The sequence below is a fragment of the Crassostrea angulata genome, chromosome 5, assembly GCF_025612915.1.
Source record: "Crassostrea angulata isolate pt1a10 chromosome 5, ASM2561291v2, whole genome shotgun sequence".
Classification (NCBI taxonomy): Eukaryota; Metazoa; Mollusca; class Bivalvia; order Ostreida; family Ostreidae; genus Magallana; species Magallana angulata.
In genome coordinates, this window is record NC_069115.1 from 18,322,787 (window position 1) to 18,349,684 (window position 26,898).

Here is a 26,898-nt window from a genome sequence, read left to right on the forward strand (position 1 = left end):
CTGTATTTTATCTAATCATCCTACTGCCTGTAATTCCTGCCCCTTGTATATTCCGAATACACATGTAGCGTCTGCTTTTAGGGTATACTTCTGATCGGGGTTTACTCTCTGTGTCCACTCTGGGTTTACTTGGGGTTTACTCTGGGTCCACTCTAGTAAACCCAGAAAGTAAACCCAGGGTTTAGTTGGGGTTTACTTTCTGTTAGGTACTGTAGTTAATTGGTCTCACATTCTCCATCTCTCTTTTGATTATTATTAAAATCTTGTTTGTCACACCTTTGTTATAGTAGAATAGTTGTGCACATACATATTGTTACCCTTTACTTTTCATCCATAATTGATAATATTTCATCATATTTTTTCATAAACTTTTGCAATATCTGCAGAGATTTAACTTATTATTTCAAAAGTATTATTTTTCGTTACAAAACTCGGACAAAAAAGTATCAGACACATGTTTGTTTTAATGTCATCTAAAAAAATTTTTACCAAATGTATAAACATTAACATATTTATGACATGTATGCATGCTTGATCTTAATTAAAATTTGTTGTGAAGTTAATATATAAATTTCAAAAATGCACTGGTTTTAAAACAATTTTTGAACATAAATTTAATAAGATTGCATAAAAGTGAAGCACTAATAGAACAATTATCCAGCTAATTAAGATAAACATGTAACAGAATAGATGAGTGCTCTTATCATAGACAAAACCATTTTAAATGTGTACTTTATGTACTGTAATACATAAGCAACCACATGTTACATGTTAAAATATAAATCATTGAAGTGCAGACAATATTAAGTTCAACATATACATTACATTTAAAACAATTTCTTCTATCAATAACTTTTTTTACCAATATTTTCTCCAAAGATAGTTTACATATTGGAAAGATATTGATTCATACACTAGCTGGTATAAATGCATGAAATCTTCAGCAAAGGAGGAAACTTTTAATTGTCTTAAACAAAACTCAACTTAAAGTCTTTAAAAGAAAAGACAGTAGGAATTACCCCCCACCCCCCCCCCCCCCCAAAAAAAAATAGTTTCTCATCAAAACAAAAGATGTTTCATGTGGCCTTCCCTGAATACAAAAAAATAATGATATTTAACAATATGTTAAGTCATTGAAATGTACATGTGTTTGCTGAATTTATATTACATGTAGTTGCAGATCTTTAGCTCAGCAAGAAAAAATTTGGTTGAAATCAACCATTTACTTGAATTTTATCAGAGAGCTATTGATCTGCAGCTAAATCTATAAATTAATATACATGTATCTACATTCAATGAATCCCTGATAAGATCTACCTTGTGGTATCCAAATGATAAGCAAATTAAAGCAACAACCTGTGTGTCAACAATTAAGACTCTTCATCTTTATGATGAAGTTTTATGGAAACAGTTTTTTATAATTCAGGATGTAAAATAGTGTAATATTGGTGAGTCAGGATGCTTTATTATTCTGGACAATTTGGTTTAATATGAGGGTAAGAGGGTAAGAAAACTCCCCTGTATAGCTTTTGTCTTAAAAGTCCATCTATCAAACAATTGACACCAAAATAAAATAAAAATTCTGTAAATGTAAAAATAAAAATATTGCTTGAAAGTGTCCCATTCACTAACACTTATCTCCCCTCCCCTTAAGTATATATTGAAGATTTAACATTAAAATCTCGAAATATATTATGCCAACTTATATGCATCTAAAGCGACAGTTCTGAAAAAAATGTTTTGACTGAAATTATACATACTGCACGGTAGTAGTTCACAGTTATTTCTCCCACCTAAGGGAGAGCTCTAGTGATCACATCAATCAGATATCATTGGTTTTCTTTTGAGCAAATTGGGACATGGTTTTTTCATAAATGTAATTGTACAGGCCAAAAAAAAATCAGGAGAATTACTACTTTTGAATATAATTATACTTGTGTAGAGTGTACATGTGTATATGGGTTATCATAAGTTCATAATTTGTTTAAAATATTGACATTGTCAAATACCAGCTCATATTTCATTGATATGGACTTGATACAAATATTCTAGCATCAGTCAATGCATATTGCATAGTTCACCAAAATCTAGATGTACTAAATAAATGGGGTAAATTAAAAACAGCCTCTTGTACATGAATATGTACAAAATAATCACAGACTTTTAATTGGGGTACTCTGTTGAATAAATATAAAGTTTCCTAAGTTGACACATCATCAGCTGCCAGAGTTTTCCACTGAGCTCCGGAGGTTCCAGTATTCCTCGGTCTGCATCTCCGTCAGCCTGGACACGGTCCTCTCAAACGCAAACAGCTCCTCTTCTCCAGTAAATATACTGGACTGGGCAAGGTCCGATTTCTGTATAAAGGATGAAGATGTAATGTGATAGTCAGTCTGAAAAAAATTAGTCAATCTGAATAAAATCAGATCTCTGATCTGCTCCAACAAATTCGATGTCGCTACACATTCTGATTAAAATCAGATCTTGATGTAGCTACATCAACTTTGACGGAGCGGATCAAAGATCTGAGTGTCGTGACATAATATTTGTAAGGGCTATTCAAAGATCTGATTTTAATCTGATTGAGTGATAGTTATCAAAATGTCACAAAATAAAGTGGGGAATAACACAGATACATGTACATGTAAGCTAACAAAGAGTGTAAAATATACTGTACTTGGCAAGGTCTGACTTCTGCAACACATGAATGAGGTGAGTACATACGTGATGTGTGTGTATGTTTAGGGATAATTATCACAATTGCTCAAAACAAAAGGACAAGAAATCTGATAGCATTAGCATATCAAACAACAATGGAGAATGTAACATGTATTATTATACTTTCATGTTAAATACTGAAATCTGATTGGTGTAGATGCAGTTAATAATCTGTTCTATTACCCTCAGCGTTCGCAGCACACTTTGCAATGGGTACCACAACGAATTGTTAGGTACCACAACGAATTGTTACATGCGCATAAATTATGCGCGTAGGATTCGCCGTAGAATTCATGTCATTACTGTATAAAAGCAGTTAAATGTTCTCTAAAATTAAGACATTTAGTATAATAAAATAAATATTGTCTGTTTGGGAGGGTAGCAGTTGAAATTGACACCCATCGAAAACCATTGTCAACCTCCACTTAGCGTCAGTTGACAATGGTATTCTCCAGGTGTCAATTTCAACTGTTACCCTCTCAAACAGGCACTATTTATATAATATGAATATGGAAACATAAAATTACAGACCTCAGACTTTTAGGTCTTACTAAATTATCTTAGTTTCTTAGGCCAACCATTATAAAATTAAATGATTCAGTCAGGAATTTTATGTTCATATTTGTTGCAATACATGTATGGGAAACTGGGAGTATGGCAATTTCCTTTCTGAAAACCCAAAATAGTAACTTGAGTTGCTTCCATTTCATTTAATAATATGTCAGCTTGTAATATAATGTGGTACTGTCTGAGTTACTGACACCAAAACTTTATTTTTTGTCCCAATGTTGCATATGTTGCATTGATTATAATTTTGATACATCTTTCTCCCTCACCTCTTGAATCCCTAAGTCATCCATCAGATTCCTGTTGTCGTCATAGTTCTTCTGACTGATGTCTCCAGCACCAAATAAGTCCTTAGGTTTGGCTGCAGCTGAACACACCAACCGAACCTGTGAAAAAATATTCCACAGATGATAAAATCATAGAAGATTTAAGCATACAAAATGCAGGAACATTCAAGTATATATTTTTACTAGATAAGAATTTTCAAGGTTCTGTGCTCTTCATAATTTGATGTGGGGATATCAGTTCAACTTTTGGCTTTTAATGAAAATACAGTTGAACTTCGATATCTCGAACACTAATTTCTCGAATACAATGGATATGTCAAAGCGATTTGCAAGTCCCACACACTTATTTTTTAAGTATTTTACCGTCAATGTCTCAAATACTTGGATATCTCAAAGTTTTTAAACATTCCAATCTAGTTTGAGATAGCAAAATTTGACTGCATATTAACGCTACTAGACATCTGATAAAGGGTAAAAATATTTTCATTGTAATGATATGCCATGGCTTATAATTACAGAAATGTCCATTGTTCTTACAATTATAATTATCTTACAAGAAACAGTCCCTCAAAATCCTGGATACTAAAGAAATTTCAGAAAAAATTCAATTGACACAAACCTTGTTATCGTAGAAAGTATCCACCAGTGTGATGAACCGCCGAGCCTCGGTCTTGTTGAACAGAGTCATTTTGGGGATGTTCTCTAGGATTACTGTGTGAAACTCCTTGCTGATTTCTAAATAATCAATCGCTCCACGTGCCTTAAAAGATTCATAATTATAAAGAAAAAGACTTAAACATCCGCATTGATTAACAGAAGTCAGGTAAAATCAAACGCCAAATGGAAAATGGTACATATACAGTAACTAGCCTAAAGAAGTGTATAAATTACAGTAAACCTGGGTTATTCGTGAAGATATTAATGTGGGAAGGTTTTATTTCTGTGATATATATATATGGTTTCAAAGAGTCAAACTTTTTTAAAGAGATGATACATGTTTAGGATTATGTATGTTGGCAAGTTTGTGTAATAGGGAAAATTTGTGGGGGGAAAATCCTCCTTTTATAGTGCCACTGCTTAATTCGTATTTCCACGCATAGAGATTTTAGGGAGTTAAAGTTGGAGCACTTGAGAGCATTGCAATTAATAAAAGTGAATAGAACGAACTTAACACACCTGCTTACACATAAAATCAAAGTCTGTCTTCAGTATAGCACCACATGTCTCTGGTAACAGAACCTTTCTCCCTAGTACATCCAGAACTCGAGACCCAATTACTGAAAGAAAAAAAGAAATGGATTTGAAGAATGTATCAATTTATTGATTAAATTTCAATAATGTATCAAAAGTCTATATAGAGTTACTAAAATTCAGGAGTCTACAGCGACAAAGGTTTTTTTTTTTGTTGAGGACACCTCCCTGGAGGCATTATATGTGATGAGGACACCTCTTCTGAGGCATTATCTATTATGAGGACACCTCCCATGAGGCATTATCTATGATGAGGACACCTCCCCTGACGCATTATCTATTATGAGGACACCTCCCCTGAGGCATTATCTATTATGAGGACACCTCCCCTGAGGGATTATCTATGATAAGGACACTTTTGCTATCAATCGGAGTGTCTTACCTTGCTCTTCCTGCTCTGCAATGAGGGCTTGGAAAATCTCATCTATCTTCTCCTCAGCCTTCCCATCCCCCGTCCTGATCAGTGAAAAAAAAAATCATTTGTTCGATACATTGAAGAGCTCAGAAACAGGATTCAATTAAAATGATATTAAGTATTTCGAAGTACATCTAAAGTAACTGTTTTAGTAGATTGTGAAATATTGTGACTTACAGGAAGTAGATTTTCCCCTCGGCTGGCAGAGTGTTCATTCTATAATCCACACCAGTGTTGAGACTCACAACATCACAATTTTTCTAAATTAATAAAAAAATAGAAAATTAATATGTCTTGTCAGAAAGCAAGTCCTCCATTAGAATGAAAACATGAACATAAATTACCAGGTATACATGTACATTTCAAAGAAATCTCAATTTAAAACAAACTGCTTGTATTAAACTTTGCATCTGATGAATATTCTTGAGTTTCACTGATAATCATAAATACTACATTTTTTTCCATTTCATTTTCTTACAACACTGTGACAAGTAAATAAACATAATTTGTTTCAATTCTTAATGAACTTAATTAATATTTTCTTATTTAGGTATACAGCATATACACAAATTTGAAAGTGTTGAATCTAATGTATTTTCTGAAAGATCTTACCTTTAATTCCCCAATGAAAGGCACAAAATTGCCTCGCTGCAGACCATTTTTGTACAAATCTGACAATAAAAAAAGCCAAAACCAGAACATTAAAGGAAGAATCTCTTTGAATTCATGGAATTGATAACTTTAAAAAAACATTGTGGAAGAGTTATTCCCCTTTACCAAGATTTTTGAAATTTTGTGTTATCATAGTTCATCATTCTGTATTTTACATTCTGCTGTTGATTAAGAAAAATAATAATCTTTCAAAATTGAAACTAAAGTTTATCAAAATACCACTAACCATCAGGTGGTCGATTTGAAGTGGCTACCACTACCACTCCACAGTTAAATAATTCTGTAAAGAGCTTCTTAAGTATTACAGCATCTGCAATATCTGTCACCTAAATAAATGAAATTGTGAACAATGAAATTACTTCAAATTTAGTTTTGCGACATATTTTTATTTTAATTCTTTGAAATTGTCATCCCCCTTTAGTAAACTAAACTTTGGGATGAAGAAACACCTTTTGGCAAATAAAAAAAGAGATACATGTTTGCCTAACTTTAATAACTTGCATTTTTTAACTATTTCAAATAGATTCAAAAGATTAATATTTTGATTTTTGGGAATACTACCCGGTATATTAAAATTAATTTGTGATGACATTCAAAAGAAAAATTCATTTTGATATTTTCATTTTCAAACTCATGTACATGAAGGTGTGCTCTAAAAGACAAAAGAGTAAATTCAGGTACCTGAAATTCATCAAAACACAGGAGCCAGGCCTCGTTACTGATCTCCTTTGCAACGGGAGGAATTGGGTCAAACGACTGTGTTTTCCTGACATTGTACTGTCTGGGCACCGACTGCTTCAAAATGTGCACTCCTGGAAATAATCAGGAACAAAATAATTAATTGATCTTTTTCACTATAATACATAAATATATACAAATGTATGCAGAACACTTATTAAGTAATGTAGTGATATCCAAATACATGTATATTGTCTTCACTTGATTTTTGAAAATAATCAGGTAACTATATACATGTCTGGGGGTTTTTTTCACTTATTTTTTTGAGTTTAATACATGTTTATGAAAATTATTGCAGCAAAGAATAAAATCTGAAGGTGAAAAACTTTTTAGTCTTAGTTTTATGTTGACTACTCTCACACCAATATCAACATATGGTGTCCAAAGACTTTTGCACCTTATATTTGTGTATACTCTAATCAAAACAGAAAAGAAATGGGAATGTACAGACTAGTCCATGCTGCCGGAGAACAGTGTCATTACTGGTACCTACTTTTATGTACATCCAGCATGAATTTGTGGAAATGAACACGCTGTTTTCTTCTCACTTTACAATGTTGATAAAACATGTCCATTAGCATCGTCTTCCCAGTACCTGAAATAACATACACAGCAGTATCAGCACTGGTGGTATAAGTTTTTTTTGCTTAAACATGTACCGGGTAATATATTAATGCTCTAGGTAAGTAAAAGCATAAACTGGTTTGCAATGGCTAATTTGTGCAACCAAGATAATTTTCTACTTGAATATATTTTTGTTTTGAAATCATAAGTTTGTCAGGCTTCATGTCATTGTATTAAAGTATCATACATCATCTAGTAACTAATGAATGGACGCATGACGTTAATTCCCATAAAAAGATTTCTGATTTAAAAAAAAAAGAATTAATTCAAACTTCTAATGTTATTTCTGTTAAATCAATAAACCACACTATACCTGCAGTCTTGAGTCAAAATTTTGTGTGTTGTGTGAGTGGAGGATAATTTGGGATTGAAGGGTTATTTGGGGATTTATTGTATATACATACCAACATGTCCATGGAGATATAGACCCTTTGGTTTGTTTTCAACATTCTTTGCTCCAAATCCAAATGTCTACAAATTACAAAAGTATTCAAGACCAGTTTAACAATTGTTCATAATTTATATGACAAGTACTATATTGTCTGTTCCAAGACATTTTGATGATTTTTTATAAAAATACACATACCTGTGAAAGAAGTGCAATTAACATTGATGAAAGGTAAAATATCCAAGATATAATTCATAAATAAATTGGAAAAATTCACATGAACAAAAGCAGATTTCTTACAGAGATTTATAAAAGAAAATGGTGACATCTTTTCAGATGATACTAGGAATACCTCACACAATTTGTCGACATTAACATCTGGGTACTTTCATGTCTGTTGCAATGAAAAATCCCATTAGACTTTTATTTTTAGCCCTGTATTAAAACCTGATATGCTAGAGAGGGCATTTCAAAGGAGAATTAAATTATGGGAATTTTTTTTTTTTACTATTTAATGAACTTTGTTTGAATTCTGAGGTATTTATAAATATTGAATGATTTAAGAAAATGTGCTGCATAAATATCTTGTGACAGACAATAGTACATTTATTGTAATCTCAGCGAGGTTCGTCGAGACTGAAAATTTTTTGACGGACGTCGGAAGAGACGTCCGTCAAAATTTTTTCAGTCTCGACGAATCTCGCTGAGATTACATTTATTGCTGCAGCAGGTAATTAACATACATATTTACATGTACATGTACTAACATCAGCAACATTGTAAAAAAACAATTTTTCGACATATATTCTATTAAAACCACCTTGGATATCCAGTTGACAGTTCCTGATGGAGGTTCATAGCTGTCTATTTTATTATAGAGACTTTGGAGCCGCTCTACAACAGTCATTTGGTAATCATCTTGTTGTAGCTGTCCTAAGGCAATGCGCTTTTTATATGCAGTGATTGGACTGTCAGATTCCATCTCTGTGGTGATGGGTGAAGAGGTGCTGGAAGTGGAGTTCTGGCTAACATTTTCTTGAGCAAATGCTGAAGCATCTTTAAAAAAATATTTTTTATAATGTGCAAATATTCAATTAAATTTAACATAGTTAATGATCATGATGATAGGAGACGGATTACAAATATATTTCGACATTATTTAACGTAGTAATTATTATCGTTTTGTTGCAATAATCACCCAATGCATCCATCCAATACTATCTATGTTTGCCCTTGGAACATCAATACCTTATATAGGTCACAGTGATTTCATGATAAATTTTGTGAAATTCGTTCTTAAGCAATGAGGACATGAATGAAAAATTACCTGTTGAATATTGTTTCACAAATCCGTTTACATTGGTGGCACTAAAGGCCCTTCTCTGAACAAAAAATACAGATTTTATAGTTTTCATAACGTGTAAGTTCTTTACCTAACGAGTTCTCTTGTGTACTGCGTAAAACGTCACAAAACTAGGGAGTGAGTAATAGTTAAAATATTTTCAGGAACACGGAAAAATCCCGGATTAAAATATTTTTTATAATAATTGCTGTCGTTTTTAGGTCAGTCATTTGCAATCTTGCAAAGTCAATGAAATGTGATTCAGAATTGCTTAAAAGCAATCATGTAACAAGGAAGAATCTATCACCAGTTTAATTAGCATCGGGCTCGAGCTTGCACTTTTTGTTGTTGACGTCATCAGTTCATGCGTTGTAGGAGTTGCATTGAAGTCAAGAGAAAATGAGTACGAACAACCAGCCAGCGACGTCTCGGATTCCGCCAAAGAAACAAACGTTAGAGGACGCATACTCTCCTCCCGCTAACTTTCTTGAAATAGACATCACAGACCCCCAAACGCATGGACTGCCAAAATCGAAAGGAAGATATACAGACTATGCTGTCAAAATGAAGGTACTGTACATCAGTTTTATTTTAAGCCTTATCCGGAAGTTTTCAGTAATCATAGATCAAAATTGTATCTTCACATCTATACAACTCAATTGAAGATTATTGACACTGGAGATACAGATCGTCTGTGTTATTTGAAACAGGGAACAGATTATCTGGGTATTCAATTAACTTGAATTTCCTCTTTCTTTGTATTAATGTAATGCATGTACAGTCCAACTATTTTGTTTTATAGTGTTTCAAGCTATTTTCTGTTATCTTCAGACAAATTTACCAGTATTCAAAGTAAAAGAGTCAACAGTGAGGAGGAGGTACAGTGATTTTGAATGGCTGCGAAACGAATTAGAAAGAGATAGTAAGGTAAACATAGTAAAGCAGAGGCAAACTTGTTTATACTACAACAGGGTTGTCTCCAAGACCCGGGAGGCGGGGAATTCTCCCACCTATAATGCCTTAATTACCCGGCTATTTTTGCATTTCAAACACAATGTAGCTATAAGCAAAACCCCCAGACCCCCTTCTACTTTTTCATTTCCTCCGTCTACTTCAATTTTTAGAGACAACCCTGCTACAACAAGTTACTGTAAACCAACTTTTACGGAAAACATCTTTATTTTGCATTTGATTTGTGATGCAGTGGTTTGTTGCAATATATTTTCTTCAGTAGAATGTTGGGCTGGGACAACCTGTACTTGGCCGATTCAGTACATATCACGATACATGAGATGCGATACGATACATATCACAATACATTGCAACTAAATGAAAATATGAATAAGGATTTAAAATTTATTCAATCTGTCGAAGTATTACCGCATGTCCAAAGTTGTTTTATTAAATTTAAAATTGCACAATTTACAAATTATTTAAGTCTCATATACACTACTTTTTCATAAAGAAGTAATCCAAAAGTTTTCCACACTCCAGATTTAGCTTCGTAACAGTTTTGACACAACTTTACAAGGTATTCGGCCATCTTTGTTATGTTTGTACTTTCATATTAGGCATGCGGACTAAAAATAGCCGGTATATAAAGCTCGTATATTTTTGGAAAATAAAAAAATGGTTGCATAGGTATCGTTGTATTAATGGTAAATGTATCGATCCAAATGTCGTCAAAATAAATACCGTGATGCACTGGTGCATCAGTGGATCGTCCCATCTCTAGTAGAATGGTTAATGGCCAGTAGTATTTTTTTTAAAAATTTGAAATTTTCGGTAACCTAATGCAAGAATTTTTGCATAGTAATCTTGAACACTGATATCTCAAATACAGTGGATATGTTGAAGTGATTTGTCAGTCCCAACCACTTATACTTTATTTTATCCTTGATATCCAGAATACTTGGATATCTCAAAGTTTTTAACCAGTTCCATCTAGTTTGAGATAACAGGGTTTGACTGTAGTTGGTTTACAGTATCTTTGAGATTACTGGTCAAGTTGATGAGTGGAAAAACAGCATTAAAACAAATGACATCACAGATTATGTCAATTGCTGAGATTCAGCTCTGCTTGATAATTGGCATACACCACTATCCAGATATTAACTGCAAAGAGACCTTAATTTGGGCCAGGTTTTCAAAAACAAAATATTAAAGACAGTTTAAAGATTTGGTGATGGTGTTATTTCAAATATCATGGTGAAGCAGAGCCAAGTCTTAGTCAAGATTACTTCCTTCCTACAATTAAAGTTTTAATCATGATAAACTGTAAATATATAATCATTGTGTTTTTATTTCTTGTAAAATCCAGCTATTGAATTTATAACACAGGATGTTTTTATTAGCAAAATTTAAAAAATTATTTTTAAATTAATGGTTCCTTTTCACTTACACACAGAATTCATTGAAAAGACATTATCTTTTGGCAGGCTTACGTTAATTGAGATTAAATTCCTTCCCTTAAATAACATTTATTTCATTATTTTTAATTGAAAATCTTGTTTTCAAAAATAGATTGTTGTTCCCCCACTTCCTGGGAAAGCTTGGAAAAGACAGCTACCATTTAGAAGCGATGAAGGGATTTTTGATGATGATTTCATTGAAGATCGAAGAAAAGGACTAGAGCAATTTATCAACAGGTACATCATCTCTTACATGGGATGTTGAGTCAAAGCATTTGCTGTATCTTTTCAAAATTTTTATCATTTGTCATAGAACTTCTTGACATATGTTTTAATATTAAATACTACCGTTAAGTCTATTGAGTTTATCTTTAGGGGGACAAATTTATGTTCCACAGTTGGTGATATCAAATAATAATTTAGAGAGGATATAGATTTGGGAATACAAAACATCTTTATTATTAAAGAAGACTTTGGATTGCCAAAACTAGCATTATCATGAGGCATAGGTACTTAAATACTTTATAGTATGACTGTGAGTCAACTTAGTACAATATTGGTAGCATGAATGTTAAACTTCCTTGTAATTCACTAGTATAACAATACACTCTTTAAATTAGAGGCGAAATAAAATTCAGTCACTACTCACTAGATGTCAGAGTGAGAATACTTTAATTTAAATGTAATATGAATTTTTTACATTGAACATCTAAACTAAACATTTTTCTTATGACCTTGTGATCAAAGATAGGTGTTATATTGTTTTTCATCTGGGTGTCTTTAAATTTAACTTTTGTCTCTAGGTAAGTTACTTTAAAGTTATTTAGTGTAGTAAATGTAGTAAATAACATTAACTTTGATCTGCAGCCATTACGTTTTGGATTTAAGCAGACGCTGTGTGAAGAGCATTTGCCCATTGGGCCAGTTATACATTAAGTCTTTTCCTGACCAAATGTATATAGTGATCTAAAGATTCTGCAATTATCAATTGACGCCATTATTTTATGTTGAAAGCCCAAGTGGGCAGTGAATTAAGAAAATAATTCTTGGTCTTTTTAGGGCTCCATTATTCTGAATTGCTAACCTTACCATTTACTGTATACAGAGTCATTTTCGCTCCATGATATTTACATCCTTCTTTACTAAATAACGGTTTCGCCTTGTCTTGAATTCACCCAGACAAAGTTGTGTTTAAAGGGAGATAATTTGAGACAAAGGAATCTGCCCAGTCTTAAATTTGCTCGCTGGCAACAAGGGCAAAATGGGCGAAAATAAAACAGGGGTAAATATTTCCTGTACACAGTATGTCCAAAAAAAAAATGTATATTTTTTGAAAATTTTTTTTTTCTTTTGCAGAGTGGCAGGACACCCTCTTGCACAGAATGAGAAGTGTCTCCATATGTTCCTACAGGAAACAAATATTGACAAGAATTATGTGCCAGGGAAAATTCGTACCACATGAGTGGACTCTTAACTCTATCTCTCCCCCCACCATCGTCTGATAGCAAGGACAGAGTATTTTATGTGACAGGCATTTTATATTGTTTTTCTGCAGGGTTTAGATGTGAAAATTCTTCTTTTTTTTCTTGATGGACGATAGGGGCTACAGGCCTGCAATGTTAAACTGTAAAAAAAAATTCTTTCCCCATGCCTGTTGAAATTTTGACTCCATGTGCTTATTTGAATATACACTCTGTATATATATATATATACAAGTACATGTATATCATAGTCATAGGTTTGTTTTTTTTTATCGAAATCATGAATGTTGGGAGAGTCACATCAATAATTTAGGACTTGATTTTATTTATGACTGGTCAATCAAGTCCACATTTTTGTTGAGTAGAGTTTATAGTTATTTATGGCCTGTTGAAGTGTGAACAAATTTGAGAATTTGTGTAGAATATAAATGTATAATTTTGTTTGAAGCAATACAGCAAAAAGTTTGTTGAATTAGTTTTAATGTACATGTATGTAACAGTTTATGCACAACCAAACTTGCTTACTGTCAGACTCATATAGGAATTAAAATACAGGACTTCTAGAGTAATTGATTACCATTGTCACAAGAGTTTTTTTTTTAATCCCTATAAAACTTCGTTTGGTGCAATAAGCATGATAAGGGTTGTTCTACTTTTAAAGTAGCACGCTTCTCTGTGATTCATTTAGTCAATACATAATGGTCCTTTCTTTGATCTTTGAAATATTAATGTGAAGCCCCCCAAAAAGTAGAAAAACTTAATTTTTTTAATTGCATAATTTTTAATATATGTATCATTACAGTAGATACCTACTTGCAAATAGTGCATTGTTAAAAATACCCCCCATCCACTTTGAAACATCATTTACCGGTAATAAATTAAAGACTATGATGAACTGACAGTAACATTTTATATGCAACCAAAAAGTTTGTACTTGACACACACACACTTCTTTTTACTTAGTTGGCACACTATGATATATATATGCATTTATGTGTTTAATAGATAAACTTAATTACGGACACAAAAAACTGTCTAAAACATTCCAGAAAAATAAAATCCTCTGTACTTAAGGGTAATTAGAATTGTAATAATACCAAGTTTTCCTTCTGTTGCCAATACATGTAGATGATTGTGAATAATTTACATGGTATTTTGTACATTTGATTTTTAAGACAAGAATTAATTAAATGGTTTTATTTTTATTAAACTATAAAATGTGTAAGTCTTAGCAACTGAGCACCATACTCTCCCAACACCAGGTTGTATAAAAACATTTTTTTAAAGCCCTTTTGAGATAGTATAGGAGAGATTAACTGAGGCAAAATGACATACGTGTAAATACTGTTATGGCCCAATGATAGACTTTGTCGAGATTGACGTAAAGCCAACTCGTTTGTGATAACTTTTCAATATGTGTGTATAGCTGTTCATGTGTATCGTGTTGTCTCTTTGATATCATCATATTTCCTCACAAAAGACAATTGGAAAACAAATCTTATTAATATCATAACTGTAAAATAAACTGTATATATATACACAAGTTTTTGTTTTCTCTTTTATTCAATGGATTGCTATGTGTACTTTAATTGAGTTTACTGATATATGTATAGCATATTTAACTGCTAATCTTTCCCGCTAATTGTCATTAACGTAGTGTATAAAAATTATAAATTTAACTGCATGAAGTGTTATAAGTATTATAGCCATCAGGAAAAAACTATAGTACCTTTCTCTATGAACAGAGAACTAATGACGGTAGCGATCATTGCTGAAAAAAATTTGCAGAACGTTACTATGGTGCAGGCACGTAGCATCGGAGGGAGCTTAACACCCACCCCACCCCCCACTTTTTGGTTAGCATGTAAACAATTAAGACTTAAAGTGATAGGTAGAAAATTAACAGTAAAATTTGAAGTAGAAGTTATATATACAGAGTCCAGTACGCTCCCCCCCCCCCCCACCACCCCCACACTCACAAATTAGGATTTTTACGACTTCTGAAAAGTGTAAAATACCTCCCCCTTTTTTTTTGGGTCGAGATTTTTTTGATGATTCCCCTACCCCAACTTTCAAAAACGATGCTACGTACCTGCGCTAACGCGGGTTATGTATTTTTGTGATTTGTCTCCATGATTCATAGCCCGCATGAATCACCAAAGAAAGCATTTTATTGTTTGGATTAATTAAGAAAATTTGATTAACGTCAGGTGCCATGCTGCACATGATAAATTTATATGCATTATCATCATGATTATATTTCGAGCAATTTTTTCTGGAGCTATATTAATTAAACAGAAGAATACTTTCTTCGACAATTCATGCGAACAAATAAAGAAAATATGTTACATAAATGAATTTTATTCTGCAATGATCCGCTACCTTTATGACCTGAATCGTCAAAGAAATCATATCATTTTTTATATAAACATCTTTCTTTTTACAGATTATTAAACTGCATGATTGTAAAAGTGTAAGTAAAATTCCCTAAATTACTGTTAATGTACATCAGTACGTTAGCTAAGAAAACACAGCCAAATTAATTGGCACCTATGGGAGACTGAGTCTGACACCATCATGATAATTTCGTGCAGTCCGTGATTTTTCTTATCGACCAATCGACAAACGCCGGGGGCGTGTAGATATGATATCCGTAAAATATAGATGGAATCATACTTGGTGGATGTAATTACAAAAAATAAATAAATAAATAATAATAATAAAATAATTTTTTAAATTAAGATTATTATAGTATCATAGAAAATGTTCTATGATACTCATGTAGTAATATTCTTATAAAAGATGATTATTTTAAACGCCACTGGGCTGCGGTTTACAAAAGAACTTACGACTTACGACCAAATTAATGAATGTTTATTAATCGCAAACTAATCAACGTTTCATTGTAATATCTGTAATATATACTAATGAAAATCAAAATAGTTGTAAATATAAATGGTTTGATAGAAATGTTGTTCATGACAATACGGTGAACTTGTGGGATTAAATTTTCACGGACTAGATTTTTTAGATTACAAGTTGCAGTATAACTATTTTTCAAGCAATTTTATACCTAGAATATTTGTCTTATTAAGGGAATAAAAGTTTTGATTTACGGCTACCATATAAGCCATGTAATGCAAACGGTATTTCTTATAAACATTATAAATTTTGAATTTTCATATCGTATACCGTGACTATGGCAATTTACCTTCCCATTTAATAGGTCAAAGTAACCTTAATTTTTTGGAGGGGTTATATTTTTTCCCTCCGAATTTGGAGGACCGATGCTAACCAAAACAGTACTCTGAAAAAAAAAAAAGAAGCGCCGCTTCTTTTCATTTGGATACGGATTGATCAGTTGTAAAGAAATGCATTTTTCCGTAGAACAAATCACTTTTAACATGATGTACGAACAATAGCTACTTTAAAATTTTAGAACCATTAAAAAAAGGGTGAAAGGGGGTGGGTAAAAATCCGGAACTTATATTACCCGGGTTCGGATTTTACTATTTTTGTTTACAAAATTTCCCGCCAAAACACCGACATGGCGATATGCAGAAGAAATTAAAGCAGCAGAAATTAAAGCAGCTAACATACCAAGCAGTGTGCCTCAGATGAGTTTGTAATAGCATGACTCAAACTTCGGTGTCTGCAACTAATTCCTGGCTAAAATCCCGACATATCCTTGTACCCGGAGACTGGCTTGAAGCTTGTGTTGAATGGATCATAGAGGAAAACCAGGTCGACTTTTTATAAACATTGCCCGCTCACAAAGCTGTAAACCTTATACAATGTTTGCAGGGGCCTAGTGTGCTTTAGATGTTAATGTTTTTACAAAAGGCTACCTTGTTTAGAAAAAAATACGAATGCGTTTAGTCCATGCTGATTGCAACATATGGACTGATCGATCAGCAGATCATGCTGATAGAGGTTTGACATTGCACCTGTAGGTTGCGTTTATGTCATGGTTTGCAAAGACAACTTTTTTTACCAAATGAATTTACTTTTGAATAGCTTATGATTTGGCTGTTGTATTTTTATAACTCTTGAATTCTTTTTAAAGGTATGTACATATAGGCTAGCAAGACAAGGGACTAGCAGTTCTGCTCATACATGTAGTTAAAACTTATTGCTGATTAAAACGAATCCTGATGTAATTTTTAATCTCTTTTTAGGGGATAAGGCTTTCTCAAACACAACTGAATGGACTTGTATTTGAGCAGTGGCTTCTCGCCGACTTGAGAGAAATTGGTTCAAAATGCCTGCCAGATCAAATTGCATCTACCCAAAAATTTCAGCTCAATGGGGTATTTGCCTTACAGGTATGAACATGCTGGTAAAAGGATTATTTATGAAAGTTTGTTGCTCCATGCAGGTGTGTAGCTTCCAGGCCCCCCCCCCCCCAAAAAAAAAAAAAGAAAAAGAAAGATGGACGACGTTAGAGCTACATATCCGTACATGTTAATTTGCAATTTGTATCAATATATCCTCAGATCTTTTTATATATTTTTATGGCGTCGAGCGAAGCTCGAAAGCCATCTAGGGATCGTACGTCCGGAAGTTACGTTTTTAGGAGCCAAACAACTCAAATGAGTGCAAAGTTTTCGTATGTGTTTGAAGAAAAATAGATGACATACTTCAATTTCGAACAGAACTGTACGTCAACAAAACAAGTTTGCAGATTCGAAATGGTTGCCGTCTTTAAAAATGTTCACATTTTATTGAAAACAATATGTCTCGGTTTCAGCGGATGAATACACTAGCACCGAGACACATGCGATAGCTGGGCTTACATACTCAATTTGGTTATGAAATGTACTAGCCTGCAAAATAGATTATTTTGTATCCATATCGAAAATTGACAATGCACAAATGTTTGATCTTGTAGAAACAAAACTTCCTAATCGAGCGATAAGTACATCTACAACCAAAAGTTATTTTAAACCAACTAGTGAACTACTTTCACTTTGTAAACAACGTGAATGGGTGCTTTCTTTTATCTACCCCTGATCTTTTCGGCCCGTGTCATTTGGATCCTTGTGAATTTTAGATGAAATTGATAATGAGAGACAGAGTGGTTATCAGCAGTATACAATATATAAGATTAAACACAATAATAATTTTAATATTTATTTTCATATAAATAGAGAAAAAAAATCTAAAAAATTTTTAACTCCTAAGATATTTCTATAAACTTAAATTTTCAATTGAAATTCAAAACTTTTTAATAATTAGGTGAGCAAATTTGTAATGAGTTGTAATTTTATTAGTTATGTGATAAATAACATTTTCTATTTTTAATTTTTTTTTTATTTTCGATAATTTATGAAAAAAATACCAGCTTTTGAACTTGGTCATTTTTTTTGGCAAAATATTGCATATAGGGTACCCTCATTGTACAGATAAGTCCTCCTACAGTTTTCAAAATAGGAAGTTGTTCTTTTGCAGATCAATTATACATATATCAGAGGTATGCATACTGCTAGGATTTTGATTTTCGATAATTTATGAAAAAAATACCAGCTTTTGAACTTGGTCATTTTTTGGCAAAATATTGCATATAGGGTACCCTCATTGTACGGATAAGTCCTCCTACAGTTTTCAAAATAGGAAGTTGTTCTTTAGCAGATCAATTATACATATATCAGAGGTGTGCTTATTGCTAGGAGTTTGGTTACTGATAATTTATGAAAAAAATTGCTTGGATTTTGGTTACTGATAATTTATGAAAAAAAAATCAAAAAATTTAATCATTTTTGGGCAAAGTATTGCATATAGCGTACCCTCATTGTACGGATAGCTCCTCTTACAGTTTTCAAGATAAGAAGTTGTTCTTTTGCAGATCAATTATACATATATCAGAGGTGTGCATATTGCTAGGATTTTGATTACTGATAATTTGTGAAAAAAATACCAGCTTTTGAAGTTAGTCAATTTTTAGCAAAATATTGCATATAGAGTAACCTCATTGTACAGATAACTATTCCTACAGTTTTATAGATAAAAAGTTGTTCTTTTGCAGATTAATTGTACATGTATCAGAGGTGTGAATATTTCTAGGATTTTTATTTCTGATTATTTATGAAAAAAATACCAGCTTTTGAACTAAGTCTTTTTAGCAAAATATTGCATATGGGGTACTTTATTTCACTGGATATGGGTTGACATGGATTATGGTTACAGTTCGCATATAAAAAGAAAAACCCGGTTAGCTGTCACATTGACAGCTTTTCACTTGTTAAAAAAATTATTTAGGTTTTTACTCTTCAAATTAACTTTAACTCGACGCCATTGTGGCCCTTCAGGCCTTTGATTAATAATTTTCTGACAGGTGGACTCAATGGTAGATGTAGGAAAGCCATATTATGGTCAACTACAAAAAGTGCAGGGGTCAGAGAGCAGAAATGTGGAGGTCACTGCTGAGCCAGCTCCACCGGTAAACAGTTTATCCATCATTCTTGTTACAAGCGGTCACCCTACCTGACCATATCAGAATTTCACAATTTTAAAATGGTTGGTGAATAGCCTCTTTAAATCGCAGTAAACACATTATCCTTTTCACAAAATATTTTTTATAACTTTGAAACTATGGAAAGGAAAAATTCAAATATGATTTATGAACTACATATTGTACCTATTGAAATGATGGAGTAGATGTCCAATCATATATAAAGATATAACTGTATCTTTTAGTGGGAACCCAAGCCGACACGGATGATGATGTTGACGATGACAGACGGTGAAATAACGGTGCAGGGAATGGAGTACAAACCAATCTCCTGTCTGAGCGGCCAGATGAAACCAGGCTGTAAGGTATAAAAAAACTGTTTTGTAAGGTACATTGTATATTGTATAGAAAGACTGGTTTTAGTTTTTATAGTTCATTCAGACAGGTTGGGTATTACCGGTAGTGTTTCATGATTAAAATGTCAATTGGCAAGCTCTTTGTGTGAGAAGTCACAGCTGTAGATATTTCCTTGAGAGGGGATATAGCATTGCTTTGTATATATGTAGGTATGTAAGTGTCTTACTGTGTTTGTGTACAAAGTTTAACTTTGCATGTTTCTTTTAAAACCATTGTAAATTGTCAAACCCTTTACAGTGTCTAAGTTTTTAGTGCATTATTTCACAAATTATATTTAATATTATTGAGTTTAACTATATGTACATGATTATACAACATTACTTAAATTTCATGTTAGTGAGAACAGTAGAACACAACAAACAAAAGAGGTGTAATGATTTTGAACACATTCCAAAATACAAGGGGGTACTCCACTTTGTAAAACTCTTGTTAAATTAAGATTTAAAATTTGTGTCAATTTGCTCTGGTTTTCCTCAGGTTCTGGTGAAGGGAAGTGTTCAGTGTCGCCGCGGGATCCTGATGTTGACGGCGGACAACGTGACTGTGCTGGGCGGAGAAGTGGATGCCCTCGTGGAGACCAACACTCCCGTCAACTCATTGAAACAGGCAATGTACGTTTAACGCTGAATTTAGTGCCTTGTAATGGAAGAGTATGTTATAAATATATAATCGTAACGGGAGATTGATCCAAAATTCAGATCATGTCTTGTTGCTAGGCGCAATTCATCAGATCAAACTTAACAAAATGCATTTTGTTTGAACTGATGATCTACATTTAACAGCCTGATGTGATTCAACCATTTTGTTTGATGTTACTTTTACAATTATATACGATATATTTACCAGGATTGTATTTCAAAAGTTGATAAAGGTTCAAATTTTGACCCATGACATATTATGGATAAATTAAGTTTGTACAAAATATGAAGGTATTTGGACAAAGTAAACAGTAGGCTGAATTATTAAGTTGGTCAGCAGAATCATAAAAATTTGCCATGGCAAGTACATGTACATGTATTAATATGAATTGTGAAAATGGGGAGTGGAGGGGGGGGGGGTTTAGAATATTAAAATTAATGTTAATGTGTTATACATGTAACTGTACATCTAGTCTTGTAATTTCTGTTATAAATTTAAAATACATCGCTCAAACTCTAGACGATATATATTGATGTGATTCTGAAGTGTAGTGTCACTGTTTATATTCATCACATGCTGTTTCCAAAGGGAACAAAGTCTTCAGTTTTCGGGAAAGGACTACCACCAGGAGTTCTCCGGTGACGGCATTGTGACATCAAAAAATAAGAAACTGAAGACAGAGTTTCAGTCTCAGAAAATAAAGACAGAGGTGCCCTCCCAGCCCCAACAGAACAGACCACTGGGTCAGTACTAGTACTTAATGTTATAAATTCTAGATTCTGGGTTAAACTAATGCATTTTTATAGCAAACGCAAATACCCGGTACATGTACATAAGGTATTCACACTTGCAGCAAAAGTCATTATTATCTCCCTTATTATGGAAGAATTGTAATTTATTAAATTGATTGGATTTAACAGATTCTAGTAATAATGATTCTAACTCATTTGTGCCTGTTTTGCCCTATGTATATTTCCCCCGTTTTATAGAGTGCTTGTTGTACTTGGTTATAATTACAGCTGGACCAAGACCCACGAGTGGACCAGCTCCAAAACAGGAGGCCATCAAAGTAGAAGATGAGGTATATCTATTATATAATACTTTAACAGCTTACCTAAAAGGGAAGTGAATGTAGTAATTTTAATGTCTATACCTTAACAGCTTACTTTAAAGGGAAGTGAAGGTAGTAATTTTAATGTATCGTACATAATAATCAGTAATGCAATTATTGTAAACAGTTATTATACCCCCTTTAAACAAAGTTTAGGGGGGTAAATATAGGAATCACCTTGTCTGTCAGTCCGTCAGTCTGTCTGTGCAATCATGACTTGAAGCTTTGAAATATATCACTTTAATATGCCACAAGTAGGAGTCTTAAACTTTTATGATGCCTATGAACAAATATGCTGTGTTCATGAATCTAAAAAATTAAAAACAAAAGATAAGACTTATTTAGTAATGGAGGTAGGGATGGGACGATCCACCGGTGCATCGCGGTATTTATTTTGACGATATTTGGATCGATACATTTACCATTAATACAACGATACCTTACCGAACTTTTTTTATTTTTCAAAAATATCGGAGCTTCATATATCGGCTATTTTTAGTCCGCGCGCCTAATATGAAAGTACACAGATGGCGGAAAACCTCGTAAAGTTGTCAAAACTGTTAGGAAGCTAAATATGGAGTGTGGAAAACTTTTGGAGTACTTGTTTATGAAAAACTAGTGTACACGAGACTAAAGTAATTTGTAAATTGTGCAACACTCATTATGAATATAACAAAATAACTTGGACATGCGGTAACACATCGGCAGGTTGAATAAATTTTAAACTTTTATTCATGTTTTCATTTAATTGTAATGCATCGTGATATGTATCGTATCGCATCTCATGTATCGTGATATGTACCGAATCGGCTCAGTACAGTATCGTCCCAGCCCTAAATGGAGGTTTGTTGCAATGAAGAAAGTTTTGATGAATGTCATTAATTTCTGTCAATTTACACATTGCAGTGGGAAGATGACATCATTGGATTGGAAGGATTGATGGAAGACATGGATGATTTTGAGATGGACTCAGTTCCCCCTCCTCCACCCCCTCCTAACTTCTCAGCCCCACAAACTTCCAGACAACCCAAACCTGTCTCTCATTCCTCCGGACCTCTGCCAATGAACACTGCTTCTTCTGCGGTCCAGCAATCTGCTGTTCATTCAAGGTCCAGTTTGGGTGTGGGCCCACAGTCCATAAAGTCTTCCTCTATATCTGGTAGTGTATTAACCTGTTTCTAGAGGAACATTAACTATAGTGAATATTCCAGATTCTGGAAAGAGGGCAAGCTTATGTTTGCTATTTTTTCTGTAAATATATATGAATAAATGATAAATTGCTTTTATTTGTGTTTTGAGTTAGCTGTGTTCACTATGATATTATTTGAATTTTTTTTTTTGTAGGAAAATCAAAATCTTCCCTAGAAAATGAAAATCAGAAAACAAAAGGTTCTGTCGATCTTCCTAGTGGTTTTCAGAGTGCAAAGCAAAAACATTCAGAGAATGCAGCAGGCACGCTCAATAATGGTGCTGGGCAAATTGCAGCCATGTCTTGTCAAAGTAAACTAAAGACGAAACTTGGATTGGAGAAGGAATCTTTACCAAAAGTTGACACAAATGATAAACAATTTAGTGATGAGGAGTTTTTAGATGACTTGGATGATTTCGATCTTTCTGCTGTTGGTGATGGAGTTGAAAAACAGTCTGTATTGGGAGGTTCTTCAAATTCTGGAAGAGCAAAGGAAAATACATGTATACAAAATGATGTCAGCAAAACTCAAAACCCTCTGTTACCTGTCCAGAAAAAGAAACTGTTTATGAGTCCTAAAAGCTCACAAGGGCTTATGAAGAAGGAAATGAGTGAATCTATATTGATAAACACAAGTCAAGAACAACCCAGTAACTCTGTGCTTCAGACACAGATAAGAAAGCCGCTGGAGAAGAAGAAACCTTTAGAGAGTAAAGGGAGTGGAGAACCTGTGGTGATAGCCATTACAAGTCCACTGAAATCTGCTGCCACTTCAGCTGGAGGGAGCACAAAAATCACAGGTATGAAATACAGTCAAGCTTTGTCATTTCAAACTAGATGGGACTGTTTAAAAACATACACGAAGATATTCAAGATGTTGAGGGTAAAATACTTAAAAAATAAGTGGTTGGGACTTGCAAATCACTTTGACATATCCATTGTATTCAAGATATGTGTACTTTGTGGGTTTTTTTGTTGTTGAGCAGATGGTATTGTGTATTGTAGAACTCTTACCAGAGTCTGAGCCGTTTACTTACCTGGCCTTTGTGAAGAAAAAGATGCCCGTCAGTCAGCCAATCAGATTCCATACAAAAGTATGTATAATCATAATGTAGTAGTTGTATACAGGTGTTAACATAAAGCTTAACTACCTACATACATATTGCCATTTTGTTTGCAATAAAATATTGTTGGTGGACTAATTGTTGTCCAATTAATGTCCTCAGACTCTTTATCAATTTTCATTAAACAAGTTCGCCTTGCAAGCCATGACTAGACTAGAGCAGCAATATTATGCTTTCTTTGTTGGTGCATGCTAGTATGAAAGTAGCAAATATTGCAGAAGAAATACAATTACCCTCATGGTCACCAGCCATGAAATCTTGTGCATTTGTCATAAGGTTTGCAAAGTCTTTGCATTTGTATAAAAAATGTCCATCTCAGCCATAAATTATAAGGTACATACAACGTAATTTCTTGTCAATATTATTTTCAATTTAAGTTCAGACTTTAGAATCGCTTCTCTATTTTCTGTATTGACAGGCTTATGTGTCCACTCTCACCGACAAGCTTCGTCGGATCGGAGGCGTTAGGTGGCAGCTGCCTTGTAAGATCAACGACGGCTCAGAAGTCATGGACGTCAATCTCTCCAATCAGGTCAGTTTGAAACTACAATAACATGTCACGTCATGCATTAAAAGTATATGCAGAATTTTCATAAGTTAACTATTTTTCCTTGTAACTCTACTGTGTAATCATTTGAATATTAAAAGCGATTGGTGTTATTAAGGAATTTTTTGCATGCCAACTTCATAGAGACCTTTTTTCGCTAATGCTTGAATTTTCTTGATCAGATTATTTTTCCTGAGTACAGATATTTTTTTTTTTAAGATAGGCAGTCTTTCAAACTAAAGTGCTATATAAATTAAAATCTCATATCTCAGTTCTAAAATATTGACAAGTGGTATATATATATATTACATGTACATCAACTTGCATATATTGATAAATTGTAGGAAAAATCAAATCTATTTTTCTGTGTTGTCTTGATGGAAAGCCTTTCATTTGTTTGTAGATAATAATTTTTTAAAAATATGAATTTCACCTTGCAGGTTCTTACCAAACTGATTGGATTCTCAGTTCCAGAAACAATGGTAAGAGTCTGGTGATCAGAAATGTATCCTATCTGTATACAGCATGTGCCTCGTCATATAACATGTACATGTTAAAAGGAAAGAAATAAGATTTGATGTGTATTGCCACTGTCAACATTTAGAGTATACACGGATTTAAAGCTGAACAATACTCATATAAGGCATTGTCCTGTATTTTTCGCTTTCATCATCATAGGCCTTAAAACCCCTATATAAGCTGCAGACCTGTTTACAATTGAAGATATTTCGCTGTAGAGGTCACACCAGTATTGATGTACGTCTTACATCTCCTTGTTACTTGATTGTGATGAAATAATATTTTTACACACTTATTTTAACTCAGGAGAATACAAACATCAAATATACAAGTTAATGCATAATATACAAACAGAATATGATCATAAAATCAAAGGATATGGAAGGAATACTACATATTGCTCATGGCTTTCAGGTGTACAGTCAGGTTTAACAAAATTGAAGGATGTTTATTTATATACCTGTGTGACCATGATGCCTAATTATGAGCAGTGTTCAGCTTTAAGGAGGCTGAGTGGTCAACATGTTGATCATCAGATCTTCCTTAAATTTTTAGATATGTTGTCCTTAGCTATAAACTATCATTTAACAAAGAAAAAACCAATATAATCGTGATATTCTAGATTTGAAATTTTCTATATGTTTATACAGAGCTCTACTGTTTAAGGAGGTTAATATCGGTGTAAGAATGGTAATAATCATCTAGCCCTCTTAATGTGATTTCCCTTTTGTGATGTAGGAGATGAGACACCTAAAGCCAGACAGTTTCCTTATGAAGAAACTTAACAAGGTAATGGACTTGAGCTTCAACATTAAATTTGTTTTACTCTTTTTCTGTTGATCTTCACAATTTTATTTAAAACTTGCATTTTGAAATCCAAAAATATCCATGACAATTTTTTGTAAGGTATAAGTATTAGTTTATCTGTTTATCTAGTTAATTTTCACTTTGCTCCAGTTTTCATGTTCACTTTAAATACAATATATTGTGACAGTCATGTAAGTTTAATAAAGAATACGTTTTGGTATTCACAAAAAATAACTTGCCAAAATTATAAAGGTTGCCAATTAACTATATATCTTCATATTTTGAACGTGAAAAAAAATGAATACACCGTTAATTGAATTTTGATTTTTTGTGTGTGTACTTTAGGGCATCAAGGACTGCCAACAGTCCCTCATCAACCTACTGGCCGTGATGGAGCTAGTTGTCTCCCCTGGGGCGGAGAAGCCGGAGATCCTTAGTCTGAGGGATGTCAGTGACCAGGATATCTTGTTGCTACAGTCCAGAGTGTCCAGGGCTCTCTCTCAAATTGACTCCTAACACATGTTAATGAATTTCAAGTTTTATTCTATCATCTACAAGCGTTCTGGCTTGAAATGATTCTAGCAGTAATTTATGATTAAATGAATTGTCACTGCTAATCTAGTTAATTTTTTTTTATTATTTGTGTTTTTTGATTGACTTTATACACTGAGATAGAGGTTTTTAAATGTCCAAGTTAAAAAAGAACTTGAATACGCTAGAAGTGCATTTAAAAATTAAGTTGATTATTTTTGGTCTGGAATATTAGAAATGCATTGAATATCAAAAGGCTTTATATGAGAAAATAAAGTATTGAAGGACAATAATTTTTTTGTCAAAAAAGTTTATCTTCTAATTTCATTTTAAACAGTTTTATCTATATAATGCTATAAAAATGTTCATTAAGTCGTTTATCACATCTGTTCATTTTAAAAAACGGGGGGGAAAGAGTGGGCGTTTTAAATATTGAGTTTGCTCCCTTTGTTAATCAAATTATTATAAATATACAATAAAAACTGAGAAAAATCATTAAGTCTTTTAATAAATGTTTACCAGGCTTGCTTTTTTATGTTAAAAAATATATGGCATAAAGGAGTATCATTTTAAACATTGAATAGTGTTGTTTCATTTTGAAAAAATGAGCAGCATGCAATGATCAAAAATAACTTTTGTTGCTTTATTGAGAAAACGGTGGCATAGTAT

At 33.1% G+C, this 26,898-nt stretch overlaps 3 protein-coding genes across 3 annotated transcripts; 2 read left to right on the forward strand and 1 right to left on the reverse strand.

The window, feature by feature from the left end:
- Positions 1-1,046: 1,046 nt before the first annotated feature.
- Positions 1,047-9,134, reverse strand: LOC128184729 (AFG1-like ATPase). Its single transcript, XM_052854301.1, has 13 exons — positions 8,988-9,134; positions 8,481-8,716; positions 7,677-7,743; positions 7,142-7,243; positions 6,592-6,722; positions 6,137-6,236; positions 5,851-5,909; positions 5,416-5,498; positions 5,206-5,279; positions 4,749-4,849; positions 4,192-4,332; positions 3,555-3,671; positions 1,047-2,357 (listed from the first exon to the last, which is right to left on the reverse strand). Exons 1-13 carry the CDS (start codon positions 9,073-9,075, stop codon positions 2,217-2,219), a joined length of 1,440 nt encoding a protein of 479 aa, XP_052710261.1. The 5' UTR covers positions 9,076-9,134; the 3' UTR covers positions 1,047-2,216.
- Positions 9,135-9,349: 215 nt separating this feature from the next.
- LOC128184730 (sorting nexin-12-like) lies at positions 9,350-13,096 on the forward strand. The gene is made up of 4 exons (XM_052854303.1): positions 9,350-9,572; positions 9,834-9,929; positions 11,526-11,650; positions 12,770-13,096. Exons 1-4 carry the CDS (start codon positions 9,402-9,404, stop codon positions 12,873-12,875), a joined length of 498 nt encoding a protein of 165 aa, XP_052710263.1. The 5' UTR covers positions 9,350-9,401; the 3' UTR covers positions 12,876-13,096.
- Positions 13,097-16,434: 3,338 nt separating this feature from the next.
- LOC128185739 (recQ-mediated genome instability protein 1-like) lies at positions 16,435-26,315 on the forward strand. The gene is made up of 14 exons (XM_052855383.1): positions 16,435-16,638; positions 17,073-17,219; positions 19,229-19,333; positions 19,591-19,710; positions 20,240-20,373; positions 20,990-21,144; positions 21,421-21,482; positions 22,419-22,671; positions 22,857-23,501; positions 23,707-23,795; positions 24,244-24,357; positions 24,813-24,854; positions 25,630-25,680; positions 26,044-26,315. The coding sequence occupies exons 1-14, from the start codon at positions 16,528-16,530 to the stop codon at positions 26,212-26,214; spliced, it is 2,199 nt and encodes a 732-aa protein (XP_052711343.1). The 5' UTR covers positions 16,435-16,527; the 3' UTR covers positions 26,215-26,315.
- The last annotated feature ends 583 nt before the right edge of the window (positions 26,316-26,898 follow it).